Source organism: Poecilia formosa, unplaced genomic scaffold, assembly GCF_000485575.1.
Source record: "Poecilia formosa unplaced genomic scaffold, Poecilia_formosa-5.1.2 Scaffold553, whole genome shotgun sequence".
NCBI classification, from domain to species: domain Eukaryota; kingdom Metazoa; phylum Chordata; class Actinopteri; order Cyprinodontiformes; family Poeciliidae; genus Poecilia; species Poecilia formosa.
The window spans coordinates 115,833-141,930 of NW_006800492.1; the positions used below are offsets into that span (position 1 = coordinate 115,833).

Here is a 26,098-nt window from a genome sequence, read left to right on the forward strand (position 1 = left end):
TCTGTGTGTAATTAATATATACACTGCGTTTCACTTAGTGATGAAGTTCCTGAAACAAATTGAGTAAATATTTTAATTTATTGAATGGGTCTGTAAAGGCTAAAGTGATCTAGACAAGAACCCCATTATCATACCGTTACCCAGTTTTTATAACATAATTACTCTCTAACCTTACTCTTCACTCCAGCCGTCAAGATTCAAGAAACATGTTTCTGACATCACTGTGTTCAGATTTTGTCTCGTTAGATGCCTACCATCTGGTGAGGATCCCTCCCCATGACTCCAGTATTTTCTCCGGACAGTCCTTGGAGACATCTCCAGTCCCACTGGAGATTTCGCTGTCACTATCTGCAGAGAACAAGATGTATATTGAGACACATTAATCCAGTTTCATCAGATAAAACTGTTACTAGCTGTTTTATCTAGCTGGTCCAGTAAGGTGAGGAAAATGTGCAGCTTAGGATTGTTTCAAATCTTTTACCACTCATTTCAAGAGGTCTGAAATTTTTTGTTAACTACCAAAGCCATTTCTCATTCTCCTGAAGTTTCAGGTGCAAAAATTTTGTGTTAAAAGTGGAAGCTTTGTGGGAGCCATCACTCAAGTGGAACAAGAATTACTTTGAAATTGCAAAATATATATTAGGCACTAAATAATAAATCAATCTAAACCCTTTTTGAGTCTTGCAGCACATTTTAAAACCAGCTGGTATTGAACCCACACAGTTAATGGAGGCAGGAGTGCGTGCACAGTGCCTACACCTTCCATTATCACTGCTCTCCTGGCTGCTGGTTCGTGAGGCAGACAAGAGGCAATCAGCACGGCCAACCACTTGTCTTCTGAAGCAGACTGTAAGGCTGCTTTAACATATGCTGCACAGGGACAAGTGATGAAATGTATTTCCAGCACGAATAAGCAGAATGACAAAAAAGGAACATAAATACCCTTTTGGCAGCCAATGGTTTTATTAGCTGGCATTTTACATTTAAAAACTGAAAACAGATAAGGCAGAAATATCTGTTATTTTTAGTGTAATCACACTAAAAATTGTGATTATGTTCCACAAGGTGTCATATAGTTTCTTGTCGCATATGTTTCTGGATATAAAAACATGTGTATGTGTATGTGTATGATGTGCATGGCTTTACTCTCATTGCAGAGTGACAAACAGTAAAGTCTAATTATTTATCTGGGTCTAAATGTGAAGAAAATTAAATGAATGTTATGTCAATGCGGGGAATTTGACACTTATGATGGAGCACAGTTTTTTTATAGTGCATATTCATTGGATGAAGAGTTTAAAAGTTGCAAAGTTACTGCAAAAGACTCTGCATCGTTCATTAAATTTTGTTTTCTATATATAATAAATGCAAAACCATCTTAGGATGAAAGTTCAGTGCTCTGCACACGATCTACGACTTTTAAGATGCCTGAATCAATCAGAAAGCAAGTTAAACTGGTAGGAGAAACTTTAAGCAGTAGTCGTATCCAGGTGAGTCGATCTTCATTGGAAGAAACCTAAATTTGCTAAGTTTGCTCTAAATTAAATAATATTATTACGGTGGTATTACTGTGACCATTGAGAGGCACAAGTGCAAATTTCATACTGGGAGCACATATTCAAATTCAAAAATATTTTATTAATCCCAAAACAAAATTAAATAATGTGCACTAGATGCTTCACCTCCAAGTTTCATCTGTGATAATACAGAATCTTTTTACATATCTGGGTATATTATTAAGCAGAGCTCTGCGGCTCCAGTCCACGAGTGCCGGTGTTTACAGGTGTCTCTCTTCAGAAAGGCAATGCGAGGGTGCTAATTACTATGCTACTGAAACACAGGGCTGATAAGTAACAGTTTGACAGGAATATTAGCCTGTAAAAAGCTTGCCTTTTACAAGAGAGACAGCGGCACAGATTGAGTACTAAACTCCACAACCGTAGTCTTCATCACAGACCTGAACTCAGATCAGAAAATGTACGAGCGATTGATTTATGAACCTGGATATAAACGATGCAGGACTGGGCAATATAACTAATATATTTGATGTATTGTGATTTGTGCCATGCGTGCAATGTATCAAATGGAAATATTGTGACTATCAAGAGTATAGGTTTCTATAGCAACCGTTGCCCATCTGCATCCGATCTTTACGCTCCTAAATGCATCACTTAAACTCCCATCATACCGCTGCAGAAAATTACAGAATGCGCCGATTGTTTACCATGTGAGATGAGTGGAGAGTGAGTGGCGGAGAAATCGGAATTGAGCATCAAGGTCTGCAGTGTGAACAAAGTATTACTTTGTTTTGGAACTCAACTCGTCAAAGATGCCGTCAACTTCTGCATTACGTCAAAAAACAGCTGAAAATTTTGCATTCGCTGATTCAGTTGTCGAAAAACAGCTAAATTATAGCTGAACATCGTCATAGTGATAAAGAACAGATTTTACATATTGCCATATATGTTGTGTATTGCAGTAAATCAAAGTGACATTGCGTTTAAACTATATCACTGATTTAATTATACTCATACTCTTCTATAAAATTCAAATATCACAAAAGATGTTACTGTATTGTTTATCAGGAAAAACAAATGATAAGAATTAGCCCTTATTGATACTTGGTGTCGACTGTTTTATCATTTATATTGATTGTGTGGTAAGGCCATTGATACATTCTTAAATGTGATTAAAAACAGGTATTAAGTGTCATTAGTTAAATATAATAACATAATACAACTACTTCAATAACTGATTTGAAAAGTTTTATTTTTAAAAGCAGTATTTGGGTTCAACTGTATGCAGTGACATGAAGTCAGAGCCCTAAAATCTACAAAAGTAGATTGTGATCAATTTTGTCATCGTCACTTTTATCATCACACCACAAAATATCCTGGTAAACCTTAACGTTTATAATTCCAACCACTAATTAAAATGCATATTTCCTGTTTGCCTTCCTTGCAAAGTGAGGAATACAAGTAGCATGTAGTCCGTTTCGACATGCTACTTGATATCGTTTCTTTAGCAATATCAGAAAGAAACAGAAGTCACACAAGCATAAAGGCAACAAAAATGTAGTAAAAAGAAACAGGTCTTCAGAGATAACTGAACAATAAAACCCAACTGCAACCTTTCTGAGAGTTTAAAGGCACCGCTCATTCCCACTTAAGACTCTTACTCAGGCCTTTACATTTCAAAATGAGTAAAGGCAAGTGGTTACGCTGAATGCGCTGCGGCTCCAACATCCTCACAGCCTCTGCAGGAGCTTTTCAGGTCTTTATAAATGCTTGATGAAGCCTTTCAAATGTTTCAGAAACCCAACATAAAGCTCCTGCCTCCGTCCTCAGATTTGTTGGAGCCACGTGGCAAGAAAGCACGAGTCCAAAGCTGCTGCCAACTTACCAGGTGATGAAAGGAACCGGGCAGACAAGGACCATTACTATTACCTTTATACGTGATGGGGGGGGCAGGCACATTCAGTGTGGGATTAAAACAGGATCTGCGTGAGGATGAAGTCACAAATGGACTGGGTTTGTTACAGCTAGCAGCCATTTCTTTCGTGTATCGTAAAGATAATACTTGCAGAATAAAATGAAGGAGAAAAGGAGTCAGGCTGGAGACATAACCATGTTTGTCCGAGAAAGTAGAAAGAAAAAAAAATGTCAGTGTCAAACCAATTTAATTAAATGCGTTTACTGGGGTGGTTTCTACTTTGACAGTGTATTCATTACTATTACAATAAAAGTGACCTCCAGCTTCACAGCCCTGATAGCCTCCAGTTTCCAGCAGTGGCAGAGGAGAGGGGCGTCGCTGAAAAAGGCTTGTGGATGTCGCCCACAGAGCCGGCTGAAAGGAGTCAGACGCAGCCTTGGCGGACGCCTCGTGACTGAGTGACTCGACAGATAGGAACAAAACAGACTATTTCTCTCTCTTATTGTGTAAATACTTTTTACCACTTCAAGGAGAAAATAGCTGAAGGCTGTTTATACAAACAGGAGAATAAAGCCTCAATTTCTGAGGCTTGAGGACAAACTTAATAAAAAAAAAAACACCAACAAACTTGTGTAAAGAAAATTATACTTTATACTTTCATATGTGATGCGTTATATCCACTTTCACTTTGAAATCCTTAAGTAAAGCGCAGAGCACTTAACTAACTTATGCTGAATTCATATTCACACTCTTTAGATTTTTGTTTGTAAATCTTATGCAATATTCCTTCAAATTTGCAAGTATTTTCTAACTTAGGCTGGTCTAATCAGATAAAATCCAGTTAAAAAACATGAATGCTCCAATATTAAAAAGTTAAAGGCAGATGAATATTTCAGAAATATCTCTTCTTCTCTGAGAGAACTGGATGGAAATGTCCTCTACAAGAATATGCTCACATATACGCACACAAACACAGCTGCAAAATAAACAGATCCATTAAAATCCGTGTTATCGTACAGCATGCAGTCTGAATGATGACCTCGAGACACCTGCAGCATTTAGCCTGTGGTGAAGTGCCTGAAACTGGGTCATGTTTGGGAACCTCTGGAGTCTATCTGGGGTTGTTAATATTACTGCTGTTTTGGCTTCATTCCTTCGGCAAAGACGGCCGTTACTGGCGGTGAAATATCCAGTCTGGTAAATAGGTCAAGTTTACAGATTCACCAACTTTCTCAAGAGAAAAAGTTGATGGATAACTCGGTTCAGGCGGAGAAAAGTTCATGTCGGATGGCTTGTAAAAAAAATACATATTCATAAGTCCAATTTAGGTTTTTGTTATATGCTTGATCAGACTACACAACTCTAGTAATTCTTTATTTGTCACACAGTGTGGAAATCGACAGCGTAACAGCATGGGAAAGTAGACATGAAACTTAAACCATTAAAGAAAAGAAATTACACCAAAATAGTGCAAATATGTCAATATAGTTTGGTTATGTATAAAATAACATGCTCCAAATGGTTCAAGCAAGTAGATTAATGTCTGTTTTGTTTAAATTGTGTTCCTTTCTACCAAAAAGTCTGTTTCTGACAGGAAATTAAATGGCTATTTCCTAAATGATAGTACTTTGTAGATGGGATATAATTGTTGAAAAAAGGAAATTCTTGGTATTTTATTCATATTTGATAAAAATCAGCAATTTTTAAAATTATTTACACCCTTTTTAGGAATGAATGGTGTGGTTATTATAATTCCAAATCAGCTTTTTGTATGTTTGGGCAATTATTTGTGAAGATTTATCACCATAATCTTTAGTTTTCTTCACAGATTGAAGTCACGTACAGATGTGCAACTCTAAACTCTTAATTTTACTTCCAGTTACAGGAAACTTGTTAGTAAAATTTAAATATAACTCCAAATATAAATCAGTCAGGGGTAAGAATAATGTTGGAAAATTAGTAAAACAGAAACTTGATCTCATCTTTTAATTGTGTTTTTATTTTTAAAGAACTCTGAGGAAAAAGTCAGATTTATTTTTCTTTCAGTGGCCCTAATCCTAGTTTTTGGTAGTTTTTGGTTCAATAATGTTATCGAAACTGAAGAGAAATACGAACAAATGGTGTCCTTGACTAAAGGAGGCTGTTTACTTCATCCAAACAGCAGCACATAAAGGCTCTTTGATGTTGTCGACGCTGCAGTGTTGCAGGCGTTAACAGGATTGGGCCGGGTTCTGGTTGACACACAGACACATTCACAAGTGCGGATAATCACACAAATACCCCCCGACTGGACCCGCAGCTAAATACTGTGGACAAATCAACAAATCCACGGTCGACATCAACAATGTCGAACTCGTGTGTGAATATGTACGCCGCCTAGCCAGTGTTTGCTTGCCTAACAGAATTAAGCTTTACTGTTGATGAATCTCTGTCACTGAAGTGTACACAGGGGTTTCTATCAAAGCGTTGCTGCAGAAGGACAGTTTGAAGGGGCTTGTGACCCTTTACAGAAAACAAACTCTTCCAATTTGAAAAGGCTTTACGATACACGGCGAAAGCAAAATAATAAGAGAAGGTAAACGTCGATTCTACAACATATTGGTGAATCACTCTCCTTTTATTGTGCTTAGGAAAGTCTCCTCAGTACTGAAAGGACAACAAATTTGTAGAGCGAATGCTGTTATGTTTGTGCAATTTTCAATCTCACTACAAAGGACAAGTTATTGTGAAGTTATGTCTGGTTTATTTTGTTTCAATCCAAGAAGGTAGAATACGTCACCCAGAACAGTAGAAAAGAAAAGAAAACTGAACAAAAACAAGACAAAAGAAGCATACCTTCATCGACATCTTCTTCCTCATTATGGGAAGTGACCTGCTCCCTTTCTTCAACGTTTCTTTCTGCTTCCCTCTGAAGGCTCACCACTTCGTACACAGCGTCACTCTGACTCACCCTGTCAGGGGCCTGCTGCATAAACAAATAAACACATAATCACAAATGTTTAAATGTTGCACTTGTGTAGCGCTTTATCAAGTCAGGCAACTCCAAAGCGCTTTACACCACATTCACTCATTCGTGCACATTTTCACAAGCTGAGCTCCATTGTATCTGCAGACTGACAGAAGTGAGGCTGTCCAACATCACCAGTGAGTAAAAAGATTGAACATAATCTCACTAGTAGAATGTAGTTTCTGTGTCAATTTAGTCACTTGGTAAAGAAAAAAAAACACCTGTTGATTCCTATAAAACAAATGAAACTGGAGCACTTTTTAAATTCATATTATAATATTTTAAGTGGTCAGAGTGTCTAATGACATCTATGACTATCTGTTTGCTAAAGTATAAAAACAAGGCGACTGTTAACCATTTCTCTTCACCTTTCACTTTTCAAAATGGGAAAAATAAGAGAACATGCCACTGAAGTTAGGCAGATTTTTGCTGTTCAAAAATACTCAACAAGAAATTTTCTTCTACTTGTCCATGCCTATCGTCAAAGCAATAATAAAAAGCTAAAAGTTTAAAACAACTTTAACTGCAACAAGCAAAGGTGGACGAGGACGCAAGTTTTTCTTGACACCATGTAATGATGATAAGGAAGGTAAAAAAACCAAAAATGTTACTGTTAGAAAACTGCAGCATTTTTGTGAGATTAAGCTGCATAAAACAAAAGGATTACTTTTTTAAAAAGTCTGCTACACATATTTGACTGAGAAGCTAACAAACAAAGGACACAGTGTCTTATCATGAAGACACTCACAATATTGTATCTCTGTCTGCAGAAGATAAATATTTTCACATAGACATGAGCAGGAAGGTTATATATGCCCACTACACATTTATTTTGTTTTTTTTTGTGGTTTTGTTCTAAAAAAAATACAATAACAAATGCATGTCAAAACTGACTGTAAAGCAGCAAGATCAAGATTATTTTTGGTGCAACATGAGCAGGTAGTGGATATAAAGAACTTGATTCAATCATCACAGCTTGACCTGAAAACTAGTATCATAAACTGGAAATAAAGTGAAAATTATCAGTTAGTCTGATTTTTATGGTTTTTTTTGTTGTTTTTTTTAAATGCATATTAAGAAGGCACAAATAACTCGAGGAAAAGAAAATTCCCACTTAAAACTGCAACATTATTTTATTGCCAAGTTAACAACTTCAGCTTATTTAGAATCCGACTCAATACAACATTCTTCTCTGAAAAACTAAAACTAGCACAGCAGGTCCTAACATGGGCCTTAAATGTACCTAAAGGCAATAAAGAAAGTGTAAGTGAACAAAGATACCATCAGATCTGACCTTCTGTGTCACAGGCAGCTGATGTTTATTTCTAGTCTATTCAATTACTTTGGTGCTAGTGCCCATCTCTTCCACCTAGAGAAAACAAAATGGATCAATGGGCTGCATTGATCCGCCCACTCGCATGGCATCTAATGACTAACTCAAGTCAGAGTCGACAACTCGAAATAGCCGAGGATATCCAGCCTGGACTATTTCTGGAAAAATAATCTACAGAGACTTGAGGAAATAATTTGCTTTGGTTTGCTGCGGCCTCTTCAAGAGATTAGTGAACTACATAAATTATTCACACCGATTTAAAAACAAGAGAAATAAATTTGGACAAAAAAAAGGGCTCCTGGGACATATGTGACATGGATTTTGAATTATGCAAAAATAATCAATGCGTCAAGAGAAGTGAAACATTTTCCACTTGTGCCACGTAATATCAATTTATGTGCACAAAAAATCTTCTACTGATTAGTAACTAACACAATATTACATCTACAAAAGACACAATTCTGTGTTTTTCTGTGCAGATTGATACATTTCTAAAAGTTTTATGATTGTCCACAAATTCACAGTTAATATTACAGTTTTGCAAAATTGTACTGAAAATAAACATTTATTTATTAAAAACTACAGTTAATATGCAACTTTTTTCTATATCTAATAAAAATTTATTTCAACAATTAAACCAACATATTTAAAAGCATATGTTTCATATCTAAAACAAGCCTGTCTGTCAGAAATAAGTCAGAAGAACTGATGACAATAATTTTATCTGAGAGATTGGGAGGGTTAGCAAGCATATGGTGCGTTATTTTATTGTGATGTATAACAGGTCTCTCTTGTAAATGACATAATGAGTCTCAAGAGATTTAGCCAGCATAAATAAAGAATTATATATACAGAGTATACGTTTCTCCCTTTTGTGTCTTAGTAATGAAACTATCTCTGCAGACTGAATCATTCCAAAAATGTCACATGCAACAAATATGTCAATTAAAAAAATCAAAACATAAAATATGCAATAAATTAAAAGACTCCGACACCCACTATTAATAAAATGTCTTGAAGTTAAATAGACCTTTCTGCTTTTCTGGGGATCAGTTGTTACATTTACTCTGTAAGCGATCAAGCTCCTTTTAGAGGAATTTAGTTTTTCTCCTTTCATTTCAGACTCCATGTTATTACTGGAGATATTTCAGGGTTTTCAGTTTATTACAGCTTTAAAATCAAGGAAGAACATTCAGCACTGGCAGGCTTGTTTAAAAGAATAGCAAGTGGTTGAGCAAACAACTCCTATAGGTTAACAGATGGATCAATGGTACTTCATATTAATGTTTTCCTTCTCAAAATAAGCCAAGAGGATTGCATATTTATTGTGTTTGAACCACCTATGATTGTCATCTTCAGTGGAAACTTCTACACAATATTATCTTTTAATTAGCTTGGAACCACAGAACTAGCCCAGCACCCTTCCATTTACCGAAGAGATAACAAGAGAAGCAATCAGGCGAACGAGTCAAAGCGCTGCTGTTAATTACCCAAAAGCAAATAATGAGACAGAGCCTCTTATTAGCTTTCACAATCCAAAGCTTCCCCACACCTCACTGATTCACCAGGTCCCTGTGGCCAACTAAAAGATTTGCTTTTTAAAACAGAGAAGAGGAAGCTTATGGCTTAACGGTTTGTTTAAGCACCAGCAGAAAACCGCTCCGGCTGCATGTGTTCGTGTCGGTGGGGAAGGAAGTATAATCACACTCCTGTCCGAACACTTTGGACAGCAAGTCAAAAGGTCAAGTGTGGACCTTTTGTGTCTGCAAATATAAACAAAATATTTTTAAAAAATACTGTGCGTTTTTCTTTTGTTTTGAAGGGATACATTGTTTTAAAAGTACATTACAATACATACTTGAGAGTATTGGTCATTATCCAGGAATCCTGAAGGTGAAAGCTGCTCCACAGCCATTTTTATTGTATTATTTTTTAAGTGATTTTACTTTACAAATGTGAAAAAATCTGCTAACAATTGGAATCAATCTGATTGGTCACCTGCCATTTCTTTTTTGTTGTTGTTATTTTGGGTCTTCATTGTGTAAAGTAGTTTGCCTTGTTGCTATAATGTGCTATACAAATATTTGCTTTGCCAGTCAAAAACTGGACTTGCACACTGGACTTTTTAAAATTTTTGGATTGATTGCATTCATTTCCCTGGTATTTGATTTTATTTGTCCATCCTCAGCAGCAGGAACAGAATATGGATCAATCTTTTTGTGAAAATGTGCAACTAGCTGCACTTTTCTACTCTCCTGTTTTGAAATATTAGTAAAACCTGTTTTACAGTGATTGGTGGGATGTCACCTCTGTTTCAACTATTACTAATAATATATAGATATTGAATGCTGTTCTCATAACTTCTTATATTTTAATTGTTAATAGGGAAATTGTAATCTGGTGAAATCCTTACTGGTGGGTCAAACTTTATAAAATCCAAAGATCGGATAACATGACAAAAATTCTGACTAGTGAATCTCTATTTTGTTTTTTTATTCCGTTTTTGTTTTTCAGCTTTACTTTTGTAAATACCTGGAGATAAAAAAAAATGTTCAATGTACATTAATATTAATAATTTATTAAGTATTTAAGACGCAATGGGAGCACTGCACATATTTCCAATCTGCTTTGTGAACCTCTACATCACAACACTTACCCTCCAAAATGAAACTCTGCCTGCCTGGGGAGAATAGATCGAGTTCAGAATTAACACAATCTGGGCCTTTTTGTCCCCCTGACACCAATTCTGAAATAAGTCAATAAACTTAACATGACCTGAGAAAAACTGCAAAACAATAAATCACTAATAGCCGACAGCTGACAGATTCGTAGCCAGAAGCCTTCACTGACACTCAATAAGCTGAACTGACCTGCTCAGGTTGGCTTTTTAAATATTTAATAATGCCTAAATGCATTGGCTCTGCTGCAACACAAACATTGCTGCTCTATATTTTACAAAAGATTAATAAATCATTGCTGACAAAAATGACCAGGAACATAGTTTTAGTTAATGCAACAAAATCAGTGTTTGGGAAAATAGGACCAAACACTGATTCTCAAATTTTATAGCAAGATTTCAAAATCCAAGCATCACAAGGAAATCCGGATTATTTTAGTGATTTACTCTCCTGCAGATATTAACCCAGCTTCGATGATGTACCAGTACTAAAAAATAATAAAAGACATTGATGAAAAGCAAACCTATAAGTATATTTTGTTTTTGTCCAAATGTATAAAACAAGAAAGTAAAAAAAAAAAGCAACCTAGTCAAGAACAAAGCGTCTTTATGCCTCACTTCGTTACTGAGCTTCTTTTTTCCACTGACTGATGCCAGGGCACAAAGCATTTCACAGTCAGTGAATCATACACACCCACATGTCGCGTAGGTTCATCAGCCAACATATTTAATCAGAATATAGGAATATATAAAGGCTCACCATGTAAGGGGAGCAGATATGTAAGGGGAGCAGATATTAATAGTTGCAGCAAACCAACCTGCCGCAGCCTGAGGTAGAACGTTTCGCTGAAGGTCTTTCGGCTGAAGTACCAGAAACGTTCGTTTGACGGATAAACCCTGACGAGAGTTTCCAACAGGAAGCGAACGGGTTCCACCACTTCGGTCACCACCAGGTCCACCGCCACCGTCATGTACACCTGCTTATCTGAGGATGGAAACAAACAAAATAAAGTTAACATCTCTCTTGGTTTTCTTAGGAAATTCAGTCACTAAAATCTGTTTATTTGGAAAAAGCTGAAATTAAAGCATTAGGAATACACTAAAACTGTTAAAGCATCTGTACCTCTTAGATAGAAAATGTTTCACACTTAAACTCCTAAATAAGGTTTTTAGTGCCAAATGCTTTTTCCATTAACTGTCTTACACAAACATATACTCAGATTCATCCTTGTCCCAGTTCATATTTTACATCTTATTAACATTTTATTAATACAATCCTTCATTTTAGACATTTGACCTACAGCAAGTGTACATGTTGTTTAATTCCAACACTGGCACGTCATCTGGAGAGCACTGATGAAGGAAAAAGCAAACAGAAATACATTTCCCTCAGATAAACATTAACCTCATTAAGAAAAACTAATATTCATTAACTACGTCCATAACAGTTACAGTGAAAACAACAACAATAGACATAGGGAAAATAAAAACTTAAGTAATAATAGTATATACTAACACAAATAATAATATACAAGCAAATAAATAGAGGTGTCAGGGTTTCAGTATGAATCTAGTTGAAGGTTTCCTAAACTTTGCTTTTTATTAATAAAAGTTACCCAAACTGGCTCCAACTAAAATACAAATACTGAGTTAAGAAGCTGTATCCTGTATGGACGCCACACCCCCATACTGGATAAGAACATGGCTCCAATAACCTGCTGATAAAAGGGTAGATGTGCTGTTACACTGTTAAACCAACCAGAAAACCTTTTTGGAAGACAAACCTTTGGGAGTGTCTTCATTCAGTGGCTGGAAGGCGGCCATGTTGGGATTCCACGTTCCTGTGATGATGTAGGCTTTTCCATCTGAGCTCTTTCCCATTGATTCCTATAAAGGGAGTCGAGTTATAAAATTAATCTTATCCCCAGCAATATTTACGTTTTTATCTACGATCTTATTAATCATGCAATAACACAAGATTTGTACCGTTAAAGTCTGGTCAGTTATCATGTTTCTATAAACTAATTCAGTCTCAAAATCAGCATAAAGATTGGTTTATTTGATAAATCCATACATTTTCGCGAGGTGTTTCACAATAACAGCCACATGCATTGATTTATGTTATAATTAAACCCTTTAAGGCCAGTAATAAAATGAGTCAAATGAAGTCCCACATACCATGTCAAGAAGATGCATGTCACTGTTGCAGACTTTCTGCCCGGGACTCAGCAGCATCCCAAAACACCTTAACAGAAGACAAAGGAGGCACAACCCACAAATCAATACCCACTAATTCCAAGGCAGAGCTACAGCCTGCCTTCATCAGTCAAGTTAGCTGAGAGAGAAAAGAAAATGGAGGGAAAAAAAACACTCAAGATGTGAATCCACACTCAGATACAGCATCTTATCTATTCCGGAGATGTTTCAAACGTCTTAGATTGTACTTTACTGTCTGATTGAACCTATGCCCAATTATCATTGGATACTTTAAACTAGGAAATTAATTTTAATGTCTTAATAACCACAACAGATAGAAAATAGGCTAAGAGGTCTCTGTTGTTATAATCTTTAATCTTGCTCCTACAGAAGCTTAGAGTTTGGTGATATGGACAGAAAACAAAGCTAATTTCTGGAATGTTTAATCTCTAAGATAGCAGATGTTTCAATACAAATGCAAAGAACAACCAATGGGATTTGTTTAATAGCAATTGTCAAACTAAACTATTTCCTTAAAAGAATTGCAGGGTTTTATGGAATAATAAACATGCTTTCTGAACTTGTAACACATGTGTGTCCTCTCATCTTTATGTTGCAAAGGTTTTTCCAGTTTCTGACCCAAACTGCATAAGCATGCATTTTTACAGCTAATCACTGAAGCAACATTTGTACAGTCAAAGCACAAAGTACAACCTGTTGCAATTACAACTGCAGAGTTTTACATATCTGGACATGAATAATCTGCATTTTGCAAAGTTCTAATGTGGCCTCAAGCTTAGAACAAGAGACACGAATCATCCAATCACATCAATCTAAATAAAATAAAAACAGGCAAGGCCAAAATTAAAAAGGCATGTGTGAAAATGTATGTACACACCTCATGTCTGTGCAGTTAGCTGAAGCATCTTTAGCTGTCTTAGAGGAATTTTATCCCAACTTTGCTTCCCTGCTTGCATGACCCAGTTTCAGACAGGTGGCTTCATGTTTGGTTGTGGGATATTTTGGTGTCCTGGTCGACCCAATGAAAACAGCCATTGGTGTGACGTGATTCTGTGGACACGCTGTGTTTAACATGCTAACAGACTTGCAGAGGCTTTTGCATGGTCTGACTGTGGGGTGAATTTCCCCAGAGTGTCTATTCCTGGGAAGACAGGCGGCAACCGTCCTAAATGGTCTCCAATAACAACAGTAATCGCTTCTCTGAAGTCACTGTTGAAGTCTCTATTCCGTGGAACTGTGTTAATATCCATTTATTGTTTCTAGCTAGGGAAACTAAACTGCTGTCACAGAGGTGGTCGGACTCACTGATGAAATCCGAGAACAAGTCTAACACCATTCCACTGCCACAAAATTTAATGACAAATTAAACTGTATTCCCAAGGAACAGATAATAATATATATGTATATTAATTAAGGGTCAAAAATCAATGTCAACAGACATGAGAATGATCTCTCTGAAGAACAATAGAGGTTTCAATGTCTGAAAAAGAAAAGAAAAAAAAAAGTGGGCAGCTTTTTGTCTCTGTCTGATGGCCACAGAGGTGTGAAGATGAAAAAGGGGAAATGACCTAGTTTTTCCAGTGGTACTCAAGCATATGAACATTTAAACAGTGGGCTGCAGATATCTGAATGTGACTTTAAAACACAGTCTGCACTACTGCTCACCGAGTTCATGAGAATCAAGCATTAAACAGCCAGAATATTCCATCCTTCTTGTTTATTTTAGATGTCAAACAGAGGCATGTTGAAATCCTTTATATTGATTAAACCAACCATCCCCAAAATACCAACACATAAAAGATAAGTCCATAAATGTTTTGTGCACCATTAACTGGGTTAATGCTCCGTTGTACAGAAAGAATAAATGAGTTAAAGTATAAGACAGGAAAGGTTCTATAATGGCATCTAGAAAAGTGGAACTATGTCTGTACTTTCAGTACAACGATTTAAATACCCAGTTTTTTAAAAACAGAGTCAGAGCCTAAAGGTGCAGACTTGTGGTCAAGCTAGACTCAAGATATTTCTGGCTGGCTTATGAAAATAGGATTATTTATTCATTGAACCGTTTATCCTAAAAGCCAGATTATGACACTAGGGTCTTTAAGGCAGGTCCATCACCATGCCAGCAGTTGCTGAGGTATCTAAAAAGCACCCAGTTTCAGGGAGACAGGGGTGGAAGAGATTTTTCCTGAGATGCTGGAGGGTTTGAGTATTGTTGGCCAGCTGATTTGCCTCTTTAATGTTGCATAGAGGACCAGGAAGAACCTGCTGAGTGGTTGGATGGGGTGGTGGTCCCAATTAAGTCCTTAGAAAACTTTTTAAACTAATTTGAATAGTAAATTGAGTTTTGTGTGTAACTTGGATCAATTGGAATGTATGTGACTGAATTTAAATTACTTTCTTTTTTTGTAAAGTGCCTTGAATTACATTTGTTGTGTATTGGCGCTATATAAATGAACTGAATTGAATTTTTAAGGAAGAGGACGGGAACGTGTGCTTCAGCATTCGAGGAATAATTCTTCTCAGCGTTCCTTGGACAGTCTACTCTTCGGTAAGGAAGACTGACTTTCAGACCTCAGATTCACGAGGATCAGGGCGGCTCTTGTCTGCTGATGGGGTTATGGTAGTTTGGTGGTTCAGTCCTTGTTTGTTTGCATCCAACCTTTATGTCATTATATCAGATCCCTCCTTTGTATTCAGTGTTTTAGATTTTCCTTAGATTGGTGTATTGACTTGGTCATCGTTTATTTCCTCCTCAGCTCCTTCATGTTCGTTAGTTTTCTTCCTTCTGTCAGGCTGCCCGTCTTCCCTCACAGCTGCACCCTGTTCCCAATCAGCCACCTGTTCTTTATCAAATAATCAGGCTCCTCAGTATTTAACTTTCTCATTTGCTAAGAAAGTTACTATCTTGCCTCTTCCTTGTCTTTATTGTTGCTGTATTATAAGTTTGTTATTTTATGTAAAGTCTATGTATTATATCTCCTGTCTCCAATTGTACCTGTATTATGGGTTCAACTGCAACACTACATTGTGATAATTTCATGTTCTGTACCTGGTTCATTATGTTATACTTCAGAGTTTGTTTTATACTGAAAACCATTTTAATGCCAACCTTTCGATGCCCAGCTCCTTGTTGCACATTTGTTGAACAGAAACCAGCACCTTCTTCTGGACACCTTGTCGCAGCTTGAAGTAAAACTTATCCCTGTCCTTTGGCACCGGGCTGGGAAAGAGAAAAAAATGAGTTATGAAGACCAGATATTTACATACAATATATGACATTTTTCCTCAAAGTGTCTGCCGTCAAATCAGGCAAACTCTTTCCTGACTTAGTTTGAATTACTAATTTTTTTTCTATTTGCCTCAGCAATTAAAGAAATATTTTTTTACATATATATTTACATTTTTGTTAATCCTAGCCGTCTAAAGTCAGACAATGACAAATCAGTTGTGTGTCTCTTTGTACTGTTGGATACTCAAATACCTGAAATTAACTGTGAAAGTTACCAAAAGTACTTCAATATAGCTTTGTTTTTTTTTACTCGGTTCATTCTCTGTTGCTTTGTAACTGTTATATTTTCTTTACATTTTACTTCAGATGTCAAAAGTTATTTACCTTTGACAACTGACATGAAAAAATTGGCCGACCATGTTTTCGATCATTAGGCTAGCAGAGTCAAAATTTTCAACTGCAAAGATTATATTTTCTATCCAGAGTCCTGTTATTAAAAAGACAAAACAGGAAACTGTGTCTGTGCATTTGATTTGCATTTGTGTGTGTCTGGGTGTTTGGACCAAGTACTTGTAGTTGCCTTTGCCATCATCTTCTCTGATCTCCAGTGAGACAGTGAAGGTGTAGAGATCTCCGTCAGGCGGGCCAGAAAGCGCCGTGTCCCTGATGTCTGCTCGTTGTGAAGAGCGCCGAAAGGCTGTGGAGAAACTGTACAGGATGCGGCTGACCTGAACGAAAAGAACAAAAAAGGACAGAAAAATCAAAAAAGGGAGGGAATAGAAATTGAAAAAGATGTTACAAAATAAATACCTTACAAGTAAACAGAAGGAAAAATAAAACTGGAAAACTAAGAAACAAATTGAGGAGAAAAAATAAAAGACAATAGTGCCCCCAGCTGGCCAACAACAGCTGGTACAACTAAATATTTTTGAAACACTGGAAGTTTTTACTAGTCATGTATGAACGCGCCACGTTATTTAAGGTAACTGCTGGTCTTCACCCTTCTTCCTTTTTCAGACCAGCTGGACTTTGAGCTGCAGGATAATTTGTTTGTATGTTTATAAGTTTTTCAAATTAAGTTCAGAAGGAAAACAGAGTCAAGTAACACTTTTCCAACACTGTTGTGAACTCTACATGTTTTCAACTTGCAGGAGATCCCAAGATAATCAGAAGTGCCATACATATTTTGTAACTACAAAAAAAGCAAAACATTTTTATTGGTTTCACAGAACTAAAATGGAGTAGTGAGATCCTGTTGTATAATAAGAAAGAAACACGTAGTCTGAAGCACACTACATACGGACAGGAACTGGACTAACAAGTACAGACGGCTTTATTTAACTAAATGCAAATCTACAAGCTGCATAACCAACTATTTGTACAGATCTGTATTTCTGTTGTGATTCCACTGCATTTCTGTAATGGCAACAAAGTCCAAGTCATTGACAGGATTAACAGCTTCTGATGCTGGAAGGGAAAATAATCATTTTTAAAAAGTATTTTGGATCTAAAATGTTAAAGAACTGAACTAGTGGAGCCTGAGAAACTTGCTGAGATTTTGTTTAGTGTTTATGGTCTAAACAAGTTTAACTCACGGCCTCTTTGATGTGGCAAGAGAAGACGTGAATCTGGAAATCCTCTGAACTTCGGTAACTCTCAGTGAAGGAGAAACAGTCGCTTTCCACAGAGCCTTCCCGCCCGCGGGCGCAGAACAGCACCTTGTAGATGGGGAAGGAGGCGATCTCTGTTCCTGAGGCCTGGTCTACGATTCTGAGAAGATGGAAAGGAAAAAAATTACACACAATATTTCTGTTACTGTACATGAAGCTGATTGTTTCTATTTTTGATTTACAGCTGAATTAATTTGTAAGGCTTTCAGCTATAAATAATCAGTGCATAAATGGCTGCTTTATTCTTCTTTTAGTCAACTGTCTCATTTCCTCTAGAGTACGTTTTAAATTCAGTGTTCCCTTTTCATTAAATGAATGAACATGGCTAAAAGTTTCTGTCAACTGATTTTACTTCATGGTCTGTAGCACATTTTTTTCATTCTTGGAAAATGACCTCCAAAGTCATTTTCATAATACCGTGGAGGTCTGAAAACTTGTGTTGACTGATTTACGTAAAGAAGAAAGGTTGGATTTGATAATTAGGCTAAAAAGTCCTCATCATCATCTTATGATTTGTGTTTTAAAAATGCCATTTTATCCATGTATATAAGTATCCATAGGACAATTACACATTAATATAAATATAAGAAATATTTTGTGTTCGAACTTTGAATCAAAGCCAAACACAAATTTATACACCATGCTTTGCAAAAAGTAGTTTTTTCCAAAAAGGTTGAACACAAGTGCTTGCAAAAAGTATTCATACCCTTTTGAACTTTTTCATAGTTTTTCACATTATAACAACTTCTGTTAATTTTATTTTTTTTATTCTTTTGCCAGTTCTTTTCAAAACAGCTGAAGCCCAGTCTGATTGGAGGATCTGTGAAGATCAATTTAGGTTTTGGCAAAAAACACAAATAGTTTGGGTTTGTACTTTACTTTACCCAAACATCATACAAATGAATCTAAACCATAATATTGTAACTCTGGCTGCCTGTTCAGGGTCGATGACTTCAGCCTTTTAGACCCTCTCACAGGTTTTCCTCCTATATTTAGTGTCGTCCATCTTCACATCCACTCTGACCAGCTTTCCTGTTTCTGCAGAAGGAAAACATCCCGACAGCCTGATATTTCCATCCGCACTTTTACTAATAGCTGTGGTGTGTTCAGGGGTATTTTCCACCACACGTAGCATTTTATTTTTGGCCCAAAAAGTTCAACTCTAGTTTCATCTGACCAGGGAATCCTCTATCAACGACACAGCGTCACTTTTATGGGACCACAGAAGGCATTTCATTTGGCTTCCTTTAACAAGTCAAATTCTTGAAAACTTTTAAGTGTGGACGGCACAACCAACATTTGCCCCAAGCTGAGAATCTCTGCAGTTCCTCCAGCGTTCATACGGACAACTTACAACTTCTCTGACTGATGGCCTTCACACGTGGTCTGGCAATTTAGTTGACCAGACATGTTTTGGTGGGTTTAAAGTTGTGCCAAACGAATTAAGTTAGTTAGTTAGTTAGTTAGTTAGTAAAACTCTAAATAGGTGATGTTTGGTGGACTGTATTTTACTAAGGCATGTCGGAGAAGAAAATGGAAGTAAACACACATTAACATCACACTTTTAAGACTTATGAGTAAAAAAATGTTGAAACCAATTTCTCACTTTCATCCCTTGTTAGTCTATCACAGTAAGTCCCAGGGAAACACACTAAAGGAGTAAAAAAGTGAAAAAAAAAAAGTTCAAGGGATGTGAATATATTTGCAAACCACTGCATGCTAATATTTTGCCAATCCAACTTTCAAGCCGCTCAGTATTCCTTACAATCAGACTCCGTTATCTGACCTGACAGAACCATCTGGCCCACAGGGAACATGCAGTGTGATGGGAATCGGGATGGCGCTCTCCGCTCGCAGGGTCGCCATGGCTCTCTGCGCCTCTGCCTCGTTGCGAGGAGCTTTGACCCACGTGCAACCCAGGTATGATAGCTTGTTGAACTGGACGCTGTCCTCCTCTATGACACTGGGACTGGATGGTGCCGGACATGCTTCTGTGTGCAGACAGACAGGTTTTTCTCTTAACAGTTTTGGCCACTTGTTGAGAACTTGAGGTGAATTTTTCTTTCCATGTCATGTGAACAGGAAACATGGCGACAGAAAGAGCAAAGCTGCATTCGCAGCACTGAGAAGAGGATGGAGAAAAGATGTGTTAGAATGATAGAGGAAGTTCGAGGGTCTTCTCTGAAATAGGTTCCGATCTGAAACTTTCATACCAGCAAACAGGAAGCAGAACAATGAACCCAGCAGCTGAACTTCCACTGCTCACATGCTCGCTTTTATAGCATGCTAACAGTTTCCCTCTCAGCCTCCCTGCAGCTGTCTAGCACACCTGCAAAATCATACCGACGACACTGCCAGTTTTTGTTTAAATGGTGACCAATACTTCCCCAACAATTTATCACGGTCTTAATTAGGGGAGTGGCGATACCTAAAACTCATTAGTATCACATAGGGCTGGGCAATATATCAATAACAATAGATATCTCTGTAAACACATGATCAACATCAATAGATATTCAATAATTTAATTGAACTCCGATCCAGAACCACGCAGCATTCTGGGGGATGTAGGGAAATTAAAGGCTTTAGCTGTTCTCACTGCCAGCTAAGCAAGTTTGATTACATCGACTAACTTGGTCATTCTTTGGTTACCTAGCAACACCCTGTCTGAGTAACTTGTGGTTGCCTAACAACAACCTGTTAAGCAACCTGTAGTTGCACAACAACAACCTGTCTGAGTAAGTTGCACAGCAGCAGATTAATGTTTTACCACGGTGCGACCACTGCTTAAAAATAAAACGAACAGAAGGAAGTGGAGGGAGGAAATAAGTGCGACAGTAAACTTATGTCACGTCACCAGTTTGGCAGTATTCCAGATATTTAAAACAAAAAATGAATCAATAATTTTTTATATAAGCAGATATGAAACTCTTGTATCATGATACGTTTTTCAGCCATATCATCTAGCCATTCACAAGAACAAGACAGGACGAGACTTTCATAATACTTTCAAGAACACTTTAAAAATCTAATTTACGTCAAAAAGGCCTTTATTCTTCATTTTTTGTCCACCAACTTGACAAACTGAAATCTTTTTCTGCCTTTTTATCTGTTCACACCTTAGAACAGTGCTTCAACCATGAATGGTCTGCAGTTACAACATTTTCCATTTCTGTCCTCCAGCCATTGGTTGTTTTAGAGATGCTTTCTGCCTCCTTCAGAATCTGAAATATAGTGTTTACATATCGAATATGCCTTGTTTATCACTCTGTCACCATTTACCACTCTTACTTTGAAGCCAAAGTGCTACTAAACAAATTATTTAAGAATATTTGGAGCATATTATGTTAGAATTTCATCAGGTGAAGAAAGGCTGACTGCAACTGACTAGCAGTTACTTTAAAGAGAAATATTGTAATGTTTTAACATTACAAGATCTTGTACAAAGAGATTTTGTTACAGCCCTACCTAATGCAAAAAAAAGGTGTTTTTGTTTGTTTTGTTTTTTTTCCAGGAACATAATAAAGGTTTCATAAATCTCAAACTGTAGTTCAAATGATCCATCTTACCCAGTTCAGGTTTGACTGGACTAGGTAGTTCAGGGTGTGGGCAAAAGATAATTAAATGTCCCCAAATCATAAAAACATGTCAAACAAGAGCTTTAATAATGTTAATCAGATGGCAACCTTACAAAGCTGCTGTGCAGTCATATTTACCTGTACAGCTAAATGAATCCCCCACTCCAGTGCAGAGGTAATAGAGAAAAATATTAAAGACGACAACTATCAGATGAGTTAAACAAAAAGAAAAAAGAAAAAAGAAAGGAGTCAGCATGCCCCCAATATAGTGCTGCCCTGGGCATTCGCCACACATGAACATCAAACACCTCAAGTGAAAGCAAAAGTGCATTCACCTTCAAAGTGGAACCTCACAGTGGCATTAAATAACGCTAGTTCTACATTTGATGTTGTCTATAAGATTTAAAAATAACTGATTAGTTTTGCTAGTAAAGATGTCTACACCAACTTGAACTGAAAATAAAAGCTGAATAGCTGCATATGCATTTAAAAATGTGCCAACATACCTCGTCTTTTTGCCGTTTTTGGAGCAAAACGCTTCCTTCTTCTGAACATTGCTAACCATTTGCTTAAAGACTGTCATAGTACGTGCTTATTTCCTGTGTGACACATTTCATCACTCTCCGTTTCATTTCACCTGAACTCATCCAAAAATAAAAAAATTCTTTATGCTGGACTTCCTCTCCTCTGATATGAAGAATCACATCTGCTTTTTATTTTGTCATAAACATAATGAAGGATCATTAAAAGCAGTTAAAGTGGGGGAAAAAACAGACTGAAACTATCCAAACAAGTCAGTCAGTGACACAGAGGAGTTAAAACACAGCATCAGAATCACTCAGGGCTCACCCTAAGATACTCACTGTATAATAACAGAGTAAAAATACATCTTTCAATGCTGGGAAATAAAGATTTACAGCTTGAAGCCGTAACTGTATTTTTATAACAGTGCTAGCTTTTTATTCCTTCCTGAGGCTAGGAGCCTCTCAGTACTCACATATACTGCGGTGTGAAATATAACAACATTCAAAAACAACAACTAAAATAAATACAGCACAATACAGTACAATAACAGGCTGCTTAGCAGAGGATCATCAAGTTCCTATGAAGAGGATTTGTTTATTCAACTTTTTGTACCTTTTTAAATTCAGACGTTTATAGACATTTCACAATATTTGGTTGAATAACCTTTCAAATGTTCTTACTATCCTTCCACAGGTTTCTCACAATTGTTTGAATTTTGGTTTGACAGAACTGGTGTAACTGAGTCAAGTTTGTGGACCAAGTTGCTTGACATACCAAATGGTCTGTGCCTGGAATCAAGGCTTTGTGATGCACACTCAGCTGATTGACTTTGTTGATGCTGTGCCACTTGAAAGGCCAATTTGTGCAAGAGCTTTAACTTCCTGGCTGATGTCTCAAGATGTTGCTTCGGTATTTCCAAATAGTGTTCTTTACTCATAAAACTATCTATTTATGTTTGTGTAGCGCTCCATCCTGCAGCAAAACATCCACACAGCATGATGCTGCCGTCTCCACGCTTCACATCTGGGATGGTCTTCTCAGGGTTGCAAACTTGCCCCATTTTTCCTTAAATCTGCAGTATTCCAGTTAAAAAAAAATTAGATTTTTAAAAAATATATATTTAAAAAAATCACTATGTTGTGACACTATGAGACAGATAATCTGCAAAAATATCAAAATTTTTAGATTACCATTGAAGCAATGGCTTTAGGCCTATATTAGTACAGAATTAATTTACCCTCTTACCAGCATCAGTCAGCATTTTCAGAAAATGTTTTGTTTTTCCCTGGGACTGTCCACATATTAATCACCAAAAACTCACATCACAGAAAACCCCCTTCTTAATAGTGTGCTGGGTGGACATTCCCCTGTTTTTACAAGTCTAAACTTGTACATAGAAAGTTTTAACAAATTAGCGCAGCACTTGGAAAACCAGGCATTTGGAAACTGAAACCCAGGATGAACAAGATTTGTGGAGGTCCACAATTCTCTCCTGATTTTTGTATTATTAATTATATTTCTCCTAACTAAATTATACACTCAGATGTGCTTTCAATTAATTGAAATGTTGTGAATTAATAATAAGGAGCTCTAACTCACAACAGAAAACGGCTAATCTGTTTTGATAAAGAATAGAATAAAGGTTAGTTTTACATCCCTACATAGACATAGACGGGTTGTGGGGTAAAAAGCTGGCCTGGTGTTAGGAGTTGGAAACAACTCATGGAACTGTTTCAGTTTCCCCAACAGGACTGTCTGTGCTTCTTTACGACTGGAACTATTTCCAAGCGGCCAGTTTTGTCTTTTCTGTAAGCGCGAGATAAATGCAGACGCCTTCTTTTAGTCACCCGACTGGCAGTTCACAACAGCAGATGGAAGGAGAACAGCACTGCATTAATCCAGTCATTCCTGCATTTCCTCTGGCATTTTGTTACAAAGGACCTTAATAGGAATAGCTTAGCAAACCATTTTAGCAGTTATAACTTCATCTCATTTTTTAAACCTTAATATTCTCTTATATTTATAACTGGCATGGGCGGTTCTAGACGGAGAGCAACAGGCGCCAGTGCCCCTGTAGAACCAGTTTTTGCTCTTGCTATGCCCGAGGTAATGAAGAGATAATACTAAATTAATTTCTTAAATTGGTCCCTTAAACTAATTTCATTATTTACCTTCAAAATTAAATAAAAATAAAGGTGTTGGACTTTTAGCTTGAGCCATCTTGAGCTTCAAAGTCACAAGTGGCTCACTTAATATATTCAAAAATGAAATACTGCCCTGTTTTTAGTTTCATGCCTTTGTTCTGTGCCCTTATCAAAAACAACACCGGCTCCACCCTGTTACTGTTGGTCTAGAACTGCCACTGATAACCAGCCCATCTCAATAAAAAATAACTCAAAACAGGCTAAAGTATTACACAATATACAGTTTCAGTTAAATTTCACTGGTTTTTCACTGTTGTAAAGATGCTGGCTTATGGAGTCAAGTGATGTAATAGAAGAGCAGAAAGCCAGTGCTAGAAATCATGATTTTCCTGTTGGACAACAACATGGACTTATCCTCACATTCAGCTGCAGCTCAGGTTGTTTTACCAGTAAATGATTTAGAACCTTGTTGAACTTGATTTGTGCACCTGAACAGGTTGCGTTTGAGCACAAGTGACCAAAATAGGCCTGGGTTATTTGTTTAGGTCACCCCATGGAACAGATCCCTATTACTCCATCAAACAGAACTATACAAGCCATGTTGTTGTTTTCATACATGGTGGTTGGTAGAACTGCCAAAATTAGACAAACTCAAACAGAATAACTTTGTTCATTATTCAAGTCTGTACAGGTAATGCTGAAAAGTAGTTCATGAGTGTGTATAGGTCCTGCAGCCTGAAAGCTGTTTTGCTGTACAAGGGTTGTTTATTGAGTGATCTCAGTCAACTATGTTTACATACAAAGCAGCCAGAGTTCAAGTGCTGACTGTGTTGATCCATCAGCAAAGAAAACCATGGGAGGGGCACGGCTCTGGCAAATCAAGGCCCCGTTTTGTACTCAAGTGTTGCCATTTCACCCAAATATTTTCTGCTTTTATACCGGGAACAAGACAATTTGTACCCTTGTACTTAACCAATGAATTTAAATATATCTTAATTTATCTAATAATAATAACACACTGCATAAATTTCTTATAAACCAAAACCAAAACAATACATAGACATTACTTAACTACATATGCAGTAGACCAGGGGTACCCAACCACAGGCTTTCATATTCTTCAAGTCATAAAGTTTATAAATTTGATTAATTAAAAAGTACCAGCTAACAGATCATGAGCATGCTAACAAGCTCACTGCAGTAAGCAATGAATTAATTGCATGACAAATTAAAATAAGTTTGATCATTTCCATTCTGATTGAAGTCTTGTTTATAGAGATGTCAAAATCAATTTTATGTAAAGTTTCAGTTATGTTTGGTTTATAATTCAGTTTTATTTATTGTTTTGTTTTATCTTGGATAGTTACAATATCTTACAGTTCCAGTGTTAAATGTTAATTACAGAATTAAAGTTTATTAATCTTTGAGAGAGGAAACTTATTATCATAAATATCATAAATATGTTACTTGAAAAAAGTCTCAAAATATCATTATTGTTCATCGCAGTAATTACTGGGACAAATGATTGTCCAGAAAATTTGTTTTTTTTTGACGGCCTACATGTTGACCTTATTCAAACCTATTGGTTCCAGAGTGTTTACCTGCAGGTTGGGTCTCTGACACTTGGCTCTCCAGTTTCTTTTGCTTTTCCATCTGTTCCACGCAGCTCTTTTCTACCTTCACCTCATCATCATCATCCAACACCTCCTCCATTGCCTTTTCCAGCTGATCACTTCCATTCCACGACATCTGGGGGTGGGGGGGACAAAATATTACAGGAGCAGGCTATTTTGAGCTTATGACTACACAGAATCACATAAAATTCATCCACAAATGTATTCAGCGCAGTTTAGAGACTGTATATTTGGTGCAAAAGACCACTTAATCTTGTAAAATATTGAAAGGAAGAGTTTTGTCTTATATTTTGCAACTTCAAATTTACTCAAAATATCTCAGGTGTGACTAACTTTGTAGATTATGGGAACAATTAAACTAATTTAGTGATCACATGGTGCTCATTTCTGACCTTGAGTCTCGGTCTGCCCTCAGAGCCCTGCGGTGAACTGGCCGAGCTGGACTGCACTAGGACAAACTCTTCACTGGTGACGGTGGCCACGGACTCTGTAGAGCTGCTGACTTTGCCCAGTGAGGAGCTGTCATCCATGGCTAGCAGGTTCACTCAGGATCAGGATCTAAGGGAGACCAAGGTTAATGTTCTCCCCTTCCCTCCTGTCAGCCCAGCTGTGTTGGATGGCAGCCTGCATGAAAAACAAAAGGAACTGG

The 26,098-nt window shown here is 37.0% G+C and overlaps 1 protein-coding gene across 1 annotated transcript; it reads right to left on the reverse strand.

Moving 5' to 3' along the window:
• Positions 1 to 250: 250 nt before the first annotated feature.
• On the reverse strand, positions 251 to 26,098 carry LOC103129519 (rab GTPase-activating protein 1-like). Its single transcript, XM_007540662.2, has 11 exons — positions 25,842 to 26,098; positions 25,417 to 25,564; positions 19,355 to 19,559; positions 17,494 to 17,668; positions 16,469 to 16,626; positions 15,779 to 15,889; positions 12,628 to 12,694; positions 12,234 to 12,336; positions 11,268 to 11,434; positions 6,268 to 6,397; positions 251 to 348 (listed from the first exon to the last, which is right to left on the reverse strand). Exons 1-11 carry the CDS (start codon positions 25,977 to 25,979, stop codon positions 251 to 253), a joined length of 1,500 nt encoding a protein of 499 aa, XP_007540724.1. The 5' UTR covers positions 25,980 to 26,098.

Excerpts from the sequence above, each read along its gene's own strand:
- LOC103129519 (XM_007540662.2), bottom strand. The coding sequence starts at position 25,979 with ATGGATGACAGCTCCTCACTGGGCAAAGTCAGCAGCTCTACAGAGTCC. Across the intron at positions 17,669-19,354 it reads GGGCCAGATGGTTCTGTCAG|AATCGTAGACCAGGCCTCAG; the intron begins GTCAGATAACGG and ends CCATCTTCTCAG. Across the intron at positions 11,435-12,233 it reads GAATGAAGACACTCCCAAAG|ATAAGCAGGTGTACATGACG; the intron begins GTTTGTCTTCCA and ends TTCCATCCTCAG.